Source organism: Maniola hyperantus, chromosome 7 (genome assembly GCF_902806685.2).
Source record: "Maniola hyperantus chromosome 7, iAphHyp1.2, whole genome shotgun sequence".
Classification (NCBI taxonomy): domain Eukaryota; kingdom Metazoa; phylum Arthropoda; class Insecta; order Lepidoptera; family Nymphalidae; genus Maniola; species Maniola hyperantus.
In genome coordinates, this window is record NC_048542.1 from 2619441 (window position 1) to 2633110 (window position 13670).

Genomic DNA, 13670 nt, shown 5'->3' on the forward strand with positions numbered 1-13670 from the left:
GTGCATATTTCTTATTGCAGAGAGCAAAGCCTGCCCCTCGGGCTCGTTCCCGTGCGGCAACGGCTCGTGCGTGCCCGTGTACGTGCGTTGCGACGGCAAGGCCGACTGCGCAGACCACGCCGACGAGCAGGGCTGCGACTTGTCCGACTTCATCGAGGTTTCCGTGAGTACTGAACTGTGGAGTGTGAAGGCTCGTTCCCGTGCGGCAACGGCTCGTGCGTGCCGGTGTACGTGCGCTGCGACGACAAGGCCGACTGCGCAGACCACGCCGACGAGCAGGGCTGCGACTTGTCCGACTTCATCGAGGTTTCCGTGAGTACTGAACTGTGGAGTGTGAAGGCTCGTTCCCGTGCGGCAACGGCTCGTGCGTGCCGGTGTACGTGCGCTGCGACGGCAAGGCCGACTGCGCAGACCACGCCGACGAGCAGGGCTGCGACTTGTCCGACTTCATCGAGGTTTCCGTGAGTACTGAACTGTGGAGTGTGAAGGCTCGTTCCCGTGCGGCAACGGCTCGTGCGTGCCGGTGTACGTGCGCTGCGACGGCAAGGCCGACTGCGCAGACCACGCCGACGAGCAGGGCTGCGACTTGTCCGACTTCATCGAGGTTTCCGTGAGTACTGAACTGTGGAGTGTGAAGGCTCGTTCCCGTGCGGCAACGGCTCGTGCGTGCCGGTGTACGTGCCCTGCAACGGCAATCATTGACCGACTTGGAGCAACATTGATCAGCCAGCTCAATCGACAAGATATATGCTGTTGCAACTATTTCTTCGTGATGTAGGTATAGTCCGCGACAAGTTGAGATGGTGATGGGGGTATGAGGCGGGGGGACGTCGCGGACACCCGCACGTCAACCTCGCTTTTAGCTTTATACTTACATTTCGTACCAAGAAACATCAATGGATCTGCAACGCTGCCGCGCGCCGTCAGACGTTTTTCAAAGAACTTTTCTAGCGATTGGAATCTTATTAACCGACTTCCAAAAAGGAGGTGGTTCTCAATTCGGCTCGTTTTTTTTTTACCTTTTAGGGTTCCGTACCTCAAAAGGAAAAATGGAACCCTTATAGGATCACTTTGTTGTCTGTCTGTCTGTCAAGAAACCTACAGGGACTTTCTGTTGACCTAGAATCATGAAATTTGGCAGGTAGGTAGTAGATCTTATAGCTGACATTTGGGAAAAAATCTCAAAACCGTAAATTTAGGGTTAGATCACACAAAAAAAAAATTGTGGTCATGAACTAATAATTAGTATTTTCAATTTTCTAAGTAAGAAAGGTCTCCACCTGTGCATTCTAAAACAGATTTTTATTTATTTTTATGAATCATATAGTTTTTGAATTATCGTGCAAAATGTGGAAAAAATACGACTGTAGTACGGAACCCTCATTGCGCGAGCCTGACTCGCACTTGGCCGGTTTTTTGTATAGTAAAGTGAATGGTGTTTTAAACAGGAGCACGTGATAACTTGTCCGCCGTGGGAGCGCCCTTGCGAACATAATAAGTCACTGTGTCTACCGCTGACGGCTCGGTTTGATTCTTACTTTTTTGTTTGTGTTGTGTTTTTTTATTGTCTGTGTATTTAATTAACCAACAGGTCAATGGACTAACTAAACTTTAGAATAATAATTAGGTAGAGTTAAGCAGTTAAAAAAAAATTAAAACCTATATATATTATAAAAGGAAAAGGTGAGTGAGTGACTGACTGACTTGATATATCAACGCACAGCTCAAACTACTGGACGGATCGGGCTGAAATTTGGCATGCAGATAGATAGCTATTATAACGTAGACATCCGCTAAGAATTTTTTTTTTAAATTCAACCCGTAAGGGCTTGAAATTTGTGTAGTCCACGCAGACGAAGTCGCGAGCATAAGCTAGTATTACAATAAAACTTAAAGCTAGCCTTCCTAATTACCATACAAATCATGTCCGCGTGGAATGGTGCCAAGAATACTGGCTGCATTTCCGCGCTGAACAGCCAGGCTGATCCGCTGTGCAAAAAATGAGCCAACCTTTCTGTCACCAGATGAGGCTGTTTCGTATTTTTAGAAAAGCCTTAAAGGACTGGTATACAGGGCTGTAAAATAAATTTAAAAAACTTAGACCATTTAGTTTATGACACCGAAAATAGTTTAAAACAATTAGTCCAATGAGAAGTTGCAACTTACGCAGGTTATAGACTAAGGTTTTTTCAATGCACAGTCATAAGCCTCGTGTTCAGATTGGAATTCTTGTTTTGTGTGCATTAAAAAAAAGGTTTTTTGTGTGTGGTGAAAAATATAGTAAATATAGTTATATATAGTACGGTTAGTACCTAGTTAAGAATGGTGGTGATTTCATCTTGTAGTGGTGTGAACTAACATTACTTATGGACTAAGAGCTAGCGCCTGCCAGGCCTTCGTAATTTTATAAAAGCTGAAAGCTTCTCTGCGTATTGTCCCCAACACAGGTGGAACGTTTGTTTACGTTTCTGGCAATGCATGAAGTGATTTTTAATACTATTCCGAAGGAAATATATATTAAAAAAAATTACTTTATACTTTGACGCAAGATTCTTTACACCTTTATCTCCCAAAGCCACCATGATCCAAACAAACGTTCCTCCCTATGTTGGGGACAATACGCAGAGAAACTTTCAGCTTTTATAAAATAACGAAGGTCTGGCACGCGCTGGCTCTCTCTCCTTTACCTGCATACCTAATAATGTAGATTTTTTCGTGTTGAGGGTTGTGGACCTAAATGTGGGAGCTCTCGTAATTGTCAGCAGGGTCTATTTATCAGTTTATAATTTTTACATTGGCTCTGGTCTGCTCTGATCTACATACCTGCTTACTGCAACCCTGATATTCCGGAGGGGCTCTAAAGATGGTTTTTTAAAAAGAATATTAGCCATGTTAAATGACTACCTAATATTCCCCTTTCCTCTCCACCTAAGCGTCAAGCTTGTGCTAGGAGTAGGTACGACAATAGTTCAACGGACGGGGTTTGAACCGTCGACCTTTCGGCTTTCAGTCCACTCCTTTACCCGTTGAGCTATTGAGGCTCAGAGTCACAGACATGTTGTATAGTGTATACCTGAGAGATATATACAATATCTGTGAGTCCGTAAAAATGACTTCTCACGCGCCGTTTTAACTTTGTGTGTCAAATTTCATGTCAAAGGTGAACCGTACTTTTTACATGACAGTTAAAATGGCGCGAGGAGTCATTTTTTACGCATTATAATATACTTAGTATGCGATTGAGAGTGAATAACTATTGTCGCTGCAATCTTCAATTCGCTTCTTTACTGGCACGGGTTATATCAATTGTTCTAATTCTATCTGAAGTTGCAATGAGAACATTAGACGTTGGGGTCCCAAGGTGCGACCTCGTATCGGAAAGCGCAGTGTTTGAAACCCCTTCATTAGGTGGACAGCGACATCAAAGGAGTCGCAGGAAGTCCCTACAAGCGACCTATGTCCTTTAACGCCTCAATAGCTCAACGATTAACAAACTGACTGAATTCCGAAAGGTAGGCAGTTCAAACCCAGCCCGTTGCACTATTGTCGTACCTACTAACACAAGCTTTATTTTTATTTTATTTATTTTTCATGTAGCACAATTGTAGTTACAAAGTAATAATAAACTAAGTTACAACTTACATTGGTAATGCTTATCTCTAAACAGAGATTTCTTCCAGCTTCCCATTCAAGGTTGTGAGTAGATTATGTTTAGTTGGAGGGGAAAGGGGAATATTAGTCATAATAGACATGCATTCTTTGAAGAAAATGATGATGATACCGATCCTTAGATGCAACGGCAAGGTGGACTGTCCCGGCGGCACAGACGAGGCCGGCTGCGACTTCCGCTGCGTCGGCAAAGGCAGGTTCGCCTGCAAGCAAGAGGATAAGTGCATCAGAATGTCGCACGTCTGCAACGGACGCAAGGACTGCGCCGACGGCTCCGACGAGACTATTGAAGCTTGTATCGAAGGTACAGTATCAGCTTAACATACGCTCGGGTGTCTAAACGCCAGGAAATATCAGGAAAAAATAAATTATTTGTTTTTTTTTTTAAAAGTTTTATTTTAGGTAGAGGAGGAGGAGGGAGGGAGCTAACCTCGGGCAACTCCCCCGCCCCCCCCGAATGCTAGTTCGATCTCTTAACAACTAGGCTTTCATCGCTTTTCAAAGAAATCAAGATCAGTTTAAATTATTCTAAATGGTATTTTAAATTATAACAAGCTGATTTGGTGAACAGTGAACAAAACCGTACCCCTACGCCCGTTCCACGTCACTGAAAACTGCGGCGATGGCTATCGATGTGACAGCGGCCAGTGCCTGGAGTGGAGACAAGTGTGTGACAATACTACTGATTGTGTCGATGGCTCCGATGAGGGCAAGCTATGTGGTAAGTTTCTTCTTATTCTGTCTCTTTTCCTCAGCAGTACTAGCTATTGATCTGATAGCGGTCGATGTGTAGAGGGATCACAAGTGTGTGACAATACTACTGATTGCGTCGATGGCTCCGATGAGGGCAAGCTATGTGGTAAGACTCTCTCACTCTTTACCTTTTCGACCTGGTTCCTCCTTCATCTTTCCACTATCGTACCGCAAGGCATTGTGAAGGTCTGCACCCGTACGTGGTTGACATTCCATGGACACGTACAAAGCGATTTGCCTCCTCGTTTCTGATTCGAATATGGAAACCCTTTTCAGCATCAGTTTTCCCCTAGACATATCTTCCAATCAACAGTGGATAGGAATCTTCTAGGCATAAACACTCCATTTAAGGCTGCATCATCACTTGCCAGCGGGTTTGATTGCAGCCTAGTTCTACTCTAAAATTTTAAAAGGAGCCATATGTTTCATATCGATTTTGTTTTAGGCGAGCCATGTATGTATGGTATATGCCAACACATGTGCCATGTGACTCCGCGCGGACATCACTGCTCGTGCGCTTACGGGTACGTGGCACAGGGGAGGACGTGCCGCGACGTGGACGAGTGTACCCGACGCCCGTGCTCGCACGTGTGCCACAATGTGCCCGGCTCGTTTGTGTGCGCGTGCCACAGGGGGTACGCTCTGAGGTGAGTAACCTTTGCCTTTGTGGAAAGAGTTGGCTGACTCCCACTCCCACTTCACTTTCGAAAGTACATAAATCTGAATACATACAATAAAAGGCAAAGCTGACTGACTGACTGACTAATCTATCAACGCACAGCTCAAACTACCTACTGAACGCATCGGGCTGAAACTTGGCATGCAGATAGCTGTTATATGGCGTTATCATCCGCTGACAAAGGATTTTTGAAAATTCAACCCCTAAGGGGGGAAATAGGGGTTTGAAATTTGTGTAGTCCACGCGGACAAAGTCACGACCATAAATATATAAAGGGAAAAGCTGACTGACTGATTGATCTATCAACGCACAGCACAAACTAAGTACTTTATTATGACGTTGACATCCACCACATCCACTAAGAAAGGATTTTTGAAAATTCAAATTCAGGGGTTTGAAATTTGCACAGATATGCATCTAGCGTAGCCCCTTCAGTCCCTCTCGCTCAAGCAGAGGTACTTGTGAAATGCTATTCCGCCTATTTTACATTCGCTTCGGCTATTGTACCCCTTGTTTCTCTCCAGGCCTGACCGTCGCTCGTGCAAGGCCGTCCGCGGCAGGCTGTCCATCATCTACACAGCTGGCAGTTCGATCTGGTCCCTCACCAACCACTTACACTACGTGCGGTTCCACAGCGACGGAGGAACCTTCAGCGATCTCGATATTGATGTCAGGTGAGACATGTCTTCAAAAATGCTTACCTCCTAATGCGTATGGTCCTATAATCTATCTAAATATATGAAAGGAAAAGGTGACTGACTGGCTGATCTATCAACGTACAGCTCAAACTACTGGACGGATCGGGCTGAAATTTGGCATACAGATTGCTATTATGACATCGGCATCCACTAAGAAAGGATTTTCGAAGACTCCACCCCCTAAGGGGGTAAAATGAGGGTTTGAAATTTGTGTAGTCCACGCGGACGAAGTCGCGAGCATAATATAATCTAGCATCAGATTTAAAAAACTACGAACTGAGCAGATTTATTAAAAAAAATCAAATAGTCCGTGGCAGGTAGAGATGGCAATCGGGGTGTGAGGCGGAGGGCCGCCGCCCCGCACGCCCGCACGTCACCCGTGCTCGCCCGTACAGTACGCAGTAGAAACGAATGTACATCGACCTTTAGAAGGAGATAGCAAATTAGTAGAGCGCTGTCCCTGTCGTTGAGGCCGACAAAACGTCCCATAGGTATTAGTGATAGACAACGCTCTACAATGCCGAAATGTCATTCTAAAGGCCGATGTACATTACTTTCTGCGGCTAATTATACCGGGTTAGCACGGGGGGTGAGCGGTTATGCAGGGTGTTCCCTCCCCGATTACCATGATTGCTCATCTACTTGAACTCTCGGTTTAAAATTATCATTGTTTAGAATAATAATAAAAAATTCTGATTGTGTAGAAACAAAAAGGTGTATGTCACATCGAGTCAGGCGAACAAACTTTTCCAGTACGACTTGCTATCCGGACAGGACTCGACAGCGGATAGCATTACCAACATTGGAATACCTAGCAAGGTGAGGGATTTTTGTGATTCCCTAATTCGCTAATTCTTTTTTCATAATATTCCTTGAAATACGGGGCTGGTTCTTACGGAGAGAAATTTTTTAAAAAATTCTGAAAAAGAATCGACTGTTAGGCGGTACGAAGTTCGCCGGGGCGGCTAGTTTAAAATAAATCTCGTTGTAATTTTGAGACTTAATTTTAAACGTTTTTTATGTAAGTTAACGTAGTAAGTAAAGTTAATAACATTGTAAATTGTAAAATTAAAATTAAAAAGAGCAACCGCCGAGTTTCTTGCTGGTTCTTCTCGGTAGGAACGGCATTCCGAACCAGTGGTAAATTAAAACTACCCGACTATTCGAAAGCGCTTGTAAAAAGTCTACTTGAATAAAAAACATATTCTGTTCTATTCTAACTTCTTAACTGTAACCTTCCGTTCCCACTTGTCGTTTGTTGATTGATATTCCAGTTACACAAAATCGGTTTCCGTTATATTCAATGTACTCTGTGGTTTCCGTCAAGTAAGAACTACTTATGATTAATTAAAATATCACTTGCTTTAACGGTGAAGGAAAACATCGTGAAGGAACCTGCATGCCTGAGACTTCTCCATAACTGTAATATCAATTTGAATGTTCGCAAATTAAAGCCGGGTCCAGATATTATGTATCAAGTCATGAAAAAGGAGCCAAAATTATTCCGGTTCCTTCCTTCTTCATGTATTGGAGCCTCCCTGAAAAGTAATTTAATTGAATTTCTAATTCAATATTCGGTTTTGGGTCAACATTCTACACCAAATACCAAAATTTCAGGTTTGTAAATTGTATCTTATTTCGTCTACGAGCTAGAGACCCGTGACACACGGAGAGACAGAGTGACATTAATAGGACTCCGTTTTTACCCTTTGCGTACGGTAATTTTTTCTTTGTTTTGCCTGGCTTGGTTTCCGCAACTCTAAAAAGAAGTTTAATAAATTCCTCTGGTGGTTTAGCTGGCCTTGGATTGGGTGACTGGGAACGTGTACTTTGCGGACGCCAGCGTGGCGGCCGGCTGTGTGCGAGTGTGCAATTTCCAAGCGAAGCGCTGCGCCACGCTTCAGAAACTAGCCTCGGATAAGGTGAGACAAGTGTTTGTTCACGTATACAGGATGTAACCAGAACGCGAGCAAAAACCGAGACAGGTGATAGTACATACTAAAGATTACTGATATATTGATACCACAAAAAAATGCGAAAAAAAATATAAAGAAATCACAATTTAATGTTTTTTGTGTGATGTAACCACAAACTCACGGTTTACAGATTTTTCCCCTAATGTCTGCTATAAGACCTACCTACCTGCCAAATTTCATTATTCTAGGTTAACGCGGAGTACCCTGTAGGTTTTTTGACAGACCGACAGAGAGACAGACAACAAAGTGATCCTATAGGGTTCCGTTTTTCCTTTTGAGGTACGGAACCCTAAAAAAACTAAAAATCGTTGAATTTGCCCCCCAGGTCACTGCGTTGGCCATAGACCCGGCGAACCGTGTAATGTTCTACTGTGTCAGTGGAGCCGACGGCGCCTCAGTGCGCTGGGCGTCACTCTCTGGCAGAAACGCCTCAGAGCTGGTCTCCGTCAGTAGCTGCTCCGCGCTGACCGTGAACTCCTTCAGCCGGGTCCTGTACATCGCGTCTGAACACCCGTCGAGTATACTGCAATTCAGCTATCATGACAAAAGCCCGTAAGTATCCCTTATCCCACGCTATATGAAGTCAACACAACATGTCAGACTTCCACTCGCTTCTGACATCTGTCAACGCATTAGTGGAGTCAATAAAGCCTTTTCGTCGGAAGCCCTCAGAAACAGCTTCGATATCGTTTTTATTTGATTTTTGTTTTTTATATATTTTTAGCACCTATTTTATCTCCTTAGGGGTTGAATCTTCAAAAACCTTTCTTAGCGGATCTCTGCGTCATAATGACTATCTGCATGCCAAATTTAAGCCCGATCCGTTCAGTAGTTCTTGGGCTGTGCGTTGATAGAGCAGTCAGTCAGGTTTTCCTTTTATTTATCTTCTTTCACACCAATCTACATGAATACAATTTTATGATTTATTCCAGGAAAATAGTTATTCCCTTCACCGACAAACCAAACTTGGCTTCACCTCGTGACATGGCGTTATTCGAAGACCACATTTACTTCCTGAACAACATCCACCTGAGCCGTTGTCCACTCTTCGGTCGCACAATTTGCGAAGTTTATGATCACGTCAATGCGACCAACTTTGCCATACGACACCAAAGCGTGCAGAGAGACGATATCGTGAACGATTGCGAGGCAAATGTTTGTTCGAATGTTTGCGTGTTGGGACGAAGCGGAGCGGAGTGCGTTTGTCACGATGGGAGTATTTCGAGCGACGGAACGTGCCCATTGGTGAAGACGAGTGAGGTAAGATCCCTCTACGTTGTATTTCACATTACTGAAGGTTTTACTCCGTGTAATAATGGTAGGGATGCCTGTTGGTGAAGACGAGTGGGGTAAGATCTTTAACCCCTCATTGCTGAGGGTAGTCCATTAGAAGTATGGGTTTCAGACTGCCAGGTCCAAAACCGTTGTCTGTGCCCACTTTGCTCTCAAGACTTGCGACAGACGGTCAAAACCCCGTTTACTTCCTGAACAATATCGACATAAGCCGTTGTCCGCTCTTCGGTCGCACAATTTGTGAAAATCACGATCACGTCAATGCGACCAACTTTTCCATTCGTTACCAAAGCGTGCAGAGAGACGATACTACAAACGATTGCGAAGCAAATGTTTGTTCAAATCAGACAAAGCGGAGCGGAGTGAGTTTTGTTGCAATCCATATGTCATCACCGGCAGGTAGCAATACGCTCTGTTCGAAGACTTTGGTCTTCAAGCATTGAGAAAGCTTTTTTACTTCCAGCTGGCCTTATTCAACGGCTGGACGTACCAAGAGTACAAGAATCATTCTGTGTCGTACGCGATGGTCGCAGTGGTGCTACTTCTGGTCGCGCTCTACCTGTGCGTGCTTGTGTACTGCCACTTGCTGAAGAAGAAGAGAACGGACTATATGCAGTGAGTATAGTTCTACCACAGAACATGTACTACAGGCATAGCGCATAACCATTTTGTTTGTTACAGAGTAAGATACAAGAACACATCGGAAGGTGTTGCGCACAGCTCGACCCCCTTCATGGAGATCGCCGACACTGCTGGCTTTAACACTGGAAAGTAAGAAATATTTTTGCACCAAAATCCTATAGGACTACTTTAGGTTAAGGGATGATTTATGCCAGCACGTGGCGGGCGCGGATGAGGCACGGATTCAAAACATCACGATCATTTTATATGGAGCAGTTGGCACACGGTAGCATAAATCATCCCTGAAGTGTCCAGTATGACCTGTAAAGAATAAAATAGTTTTTTTAAATTCAAACTATATTCCGCGACAGGTCGAGATGGCAATCGGGAAGAAAACGCCCCGCACACCCGCTGCGCTACCCGGTGTGGGGAGCGCGGGTGTGCGGGGCGTCCCCCCCCTCAAACTCCGATCTAAACCCGTCGCGGACTAAACATGATGCCCGCGACTTCATCTGGATTAGGTTTTTAGAAATTCCGTGTCTATGTCACTCTCCAGGTCTTTAAATTTACCCATGCAAATATCACGTCAATCCTTTGTGATGTGTTAAAGGGTTGACCAACAAACAAACACACTTTTGCATTTATTATGTAATTTCTTTTTTTCAAATAAAAATAGCAAGCTGAGGAGCAGGCGACCCACCTGATGTTATCAGAGGAACCGCCCCTTGAAAAACCCTATTGTAATTTAATGGTAACACCGCCGAAGGGAGTTGACTCCACATTTCTTTATTGTTACAGTGGTACAGCTCATGAGTTCGTGAACCCGCTGCAGTTTGTGAGGAACCATTGGCAGGAGTCCTTTTATATGAAAAAACCTATTGTAAGTTATTTCACAAATCTTTGCTTTCAGCTTCGCCTTCGAATTGGTGCCAATTGCATATGCGTTGGCTGGCCTCTTGCATTTGACTCAATATGTCCTAAAAACTGGCAGAATATGCATAAGGCTTGGTTTCCACCTAAACAGAGCGGAGAGATGTGTTCAGTTCAGTAAAATTTGAAAAGTTATCACTTAATCTTAAACTGACACCAAACCTGAGAACACATCTCTCGGCTTAGGTGGAAACCGGGACTAAGGTATGGAATCTGAATCCTAGCCACACTAGTTGCTAACAATTTTGGTGGGCAAGTTTTTTTTTCAAGAACTATTTTAAGAACAGAAGGTATCACCAAAAAATTTTTCAAGTCAAGCTTTTTACATTCAGATGGTAGGTAGGTACCCTGAAAATTTCATCATAATCTTTATCCACCATTAGACATGCACTGCAAGTCTCTGAAGCCTCTAAGTAGGGACATCCACACGCCAAAATCAAAATAACAGACCAAAGTTTTATAAATATATTATGTATTTATGTAGGTATTTAAATTATTATGTAAAGTTAACAAATTTTATTAAAATTTTCTATCACAGGGTACAGCTGGTCTCATGTTCGACACACAGCCAGACCTCTCCGATACAGAATCCGATTTGGATGTGAGAGAATCCAAAAGAATTCTTAATAATAATAATTTAAGTCTAATGTAATTATTAATTGTTATGGAGTGTTGAATTTATTTTTTAACATTTATTTTTTGAAATTTTAATGTTTAATTTATATGAATGAATTGTATTACTTATTTATTTTTAATAATAATAGTTCAAAGTAAAATGTATTGAATGCAACATGCATTTATTATTAGTAATAATAGTTATTGCTGTGCCTTTCATAGAAGTTATTATGTTGAAGCATAATGAAAGAAACTAGTTCTATTATTTTTGTTATGTAATATGTGAATTTGAATATAATGTTATTTTTGAACTATTTGTTTTATTTTTCACTAATCCTTGAACTGTTGTTTTAGCCTGGCTCCTGAGAACAAAGTTAATATTATCCATACTAATACTCTAAATGTGAAAGTGTGACTGTCTGCTAGCTTTAATGGCAGATATCTCTATTCTCTGGCCTCCTCTCTAGTCATCCAGCTTTTTGTCAACTAACTATAAATGTTACAGGTATTAAGGCATTGATTAGCGTTTTATATCAATACTAGATTAGAATATTGGTATATAATGCTAGTTAAAATCCTGTAGGAACTAACTTTCAACTGTAAAGAACCTCCTCCTTTTTTTGAAGTCGGTTAAAAATAAGCCCACGCCTGTCGGCTCCTGGGAGGTATCTGTGCACTAAATAATAATCACAACTTTGTCCATGTGGCTTTAGCTTTTTAAAAATCGTGGGAACTGACTTTGGGATAAAAAGTAGCATATGTCCTTCCCAGGGATGCAAGCTATCTCTGTACCTAATTCTGATAAAATTGTTAAGCAGATGGGCCATGTAAAAGCTAGCAGATGGTCATACTTCAGTATTTATAACATTAGTATGGATTAGAATTTTGTCAAAATTCATTGCATTTTACATCCCAAAGCATGGGGTGCTGTGCCATGTTTGACTTTAATTAAAATGGATATACCTAGAAAGAACTCTAAAATGAAACAAGACTCATAATAATAAGACCACATTTTATTAATTTCTATTACATTAAAATTAAGCATTAAGAAAAAAATATAAAAGCAAAAGTTACTTCCACAATTTCTTGATGGACATATTCTTTTCGGAATCTTTCTGCATCACCTTGGCGACTGCCATCTCAAAGTCTTCCTGAGTGACGTGGACCCTGCGCTCTCTCAGGGCATACATGCCAGCCTCCGTGCACACACCCTTGACTTCTGCACCAGATGCGCCAGGCATGAGCTCTGCAATCTTCCTCAAATTGATGCCTCTAGTAAGGTTCATCTTCCGAGAGTGAATTTTCAAAATGTCCAATCGAGCTTCCTCATTTGGTGGAGGGAACTCGATCTTCCTGTCGATACGACCTGGTCTCAACAATGCTGGGTCTAGAATATCAATACGATTGGTGGCCATGATGACTTTAATGTTCTTTGTAGCTTCAAACCCATCCAGCTGATTGAGAAGCTCCAACATAGTTCTCTGCACCTCGGAGTCTCCCCCGCTGCCCGATTCAATACGAGATGATCCAATAGAATCAATTTCATCCATGAAAATTATAGATGGTGCATGCTCTCGAGCCATTACGAAGAGTTCTCGCACCATACGACTTCCTTCTCCGATGAACTTCTGTACTAATTCTGAACCAGAGACACGGATGAAAGTGCATTCAGTGTGGTGAGCGACGGCACGCGCTAACAAAGTCTTACCAGTGCCTGGTGGTCCATACAAGAGTACACCTTTAGGTTGTGCAATACCTAAAGCATCAAACAGCTCAGGATGTTTAACAGGCAGTTCAATGACCTCTTTGATCTCTTTAATTTGCTTATCCAAGCCTCCTACCATTTCGTAAGTTGAATCCGGAACCTTCTCTACCATCATAAGAGAGACGAGGGGGTCGACTTTGTTTGGCAGGATTTTGTGGAGTGTGTAGCTTTCGTTGCGGAGTGCGACGCGGCAGTTGGCCGTGACATCGTTGATATCGACGTTTTTGTCCAGATCTACAACAAACTTGCCTTCGGGGTGCACCTTGACTAGCACCTTCTTCTTGTCCATCGGCTTCACAACCTCGCCGACGTAGGAGCCCTGTTCCTGCAGAAGTTGCAGCTCCTCGCGCAACATACGCACTTTAGCGTTAAGTTCGTTTCTTTGTGCTTGAAGACGTCGAAGATTTTGGGACTTTTCAGCAACGATGAGTTGCAACTCTTCGATTTTTGTTGTGTAGTACGGCCGAAAGCCTTCGCCCTTTACGGAATCTACCTCCATTTTAGTGAGCGTCATCTTGGTATATTTTGTTGCATTCAATATTTAAATGATAAATTGATACGTATTCACAATCAAATAAAATTTCTTGCACTTGCGCCACTTTGCTTGGCCACTTGGTTTTTTTTTTCAACGACACCGACAAAAGGTTTTTAATTTTTTTGACAAATGTCAA

At 42.8% G+C, this 13670-nt stretch overlaps 3 protein-coding genes across 3 annotated transcripts in view; 1 reads left to right on the top strand and 2 right to left on the bottom strand.

Moving 5' to 3' along the window:
* Nucleotides 1-11545, top strand: part of LOC117983941 (vitellogenin receptor Yl-like) — a 31841-nt gene extending 20296 nt beyond the window's left edge. Inside the window, exons 23-36 of the mRNA XM_069499820.1 lie at nt 21-163; nt 1449-1525; nt 3792-3973; nt 4241-4390; nt 4868-5069; nt 5626-5775; nt 6504-6618; nt 7596-7721; nt 8101-8327; nt 8708-9035; nt 9532-9683; nt 9750-9839; nt 10488-10569; nt 11158-11545. Of these exons, the coding sequence (XP_069355921.1) occupies nt 21-163; nt 1449-1525; nt 3792-3973; nt 4241-4390; nt 4868-5069; nt 5626-5775; nt 6504-6618; nt 7596-7721; nt 8101-8327; nt 8708-9035; nt 9532-9683; nt 9750-9839; nt 10488-10569; nt 11158-11271 (2138 nt within the window). The 3' untranslated portion in view covers nt 11272-11545. The remainder of the gene's footprint in view (nt 1-20; nt 164-1448; nt 1526-3791; nt 3974-4240; nt 4391-4867; nt 5070-5625; nt 5776-6503; nt 6619-7595; nt 7722-8100; nt 8328-8707; nt 9036-9531; nt 9684-9749; nt 9840-10487; nt 10570-11157) is intronic.
* Nucleotides 1-13670, bottom strand: part of LOC138402586 (uncharacterized) — a 217198-nt gene that overhangs the window by 7926 nt on the left and 195602 nt on the right. The gene's annotated exons all lie outside the window — the stretch shown is intronic.
* Nucleotides 12230-13667, bottom strand: Rpt6 (26S proteasome regulatory subunit Rpt6). Its single transcript, XM_034970130.2, has one exon. The coding sequence runs from the start codon at nt 13511-13513 to the stop codon at nt 12305-12307; it is 1209 nt and encodes a 402-aa protein (XP_034826021.1). The 5' UTR covers nt 13514-13667; the 3' UTR covers nt 12230-12304.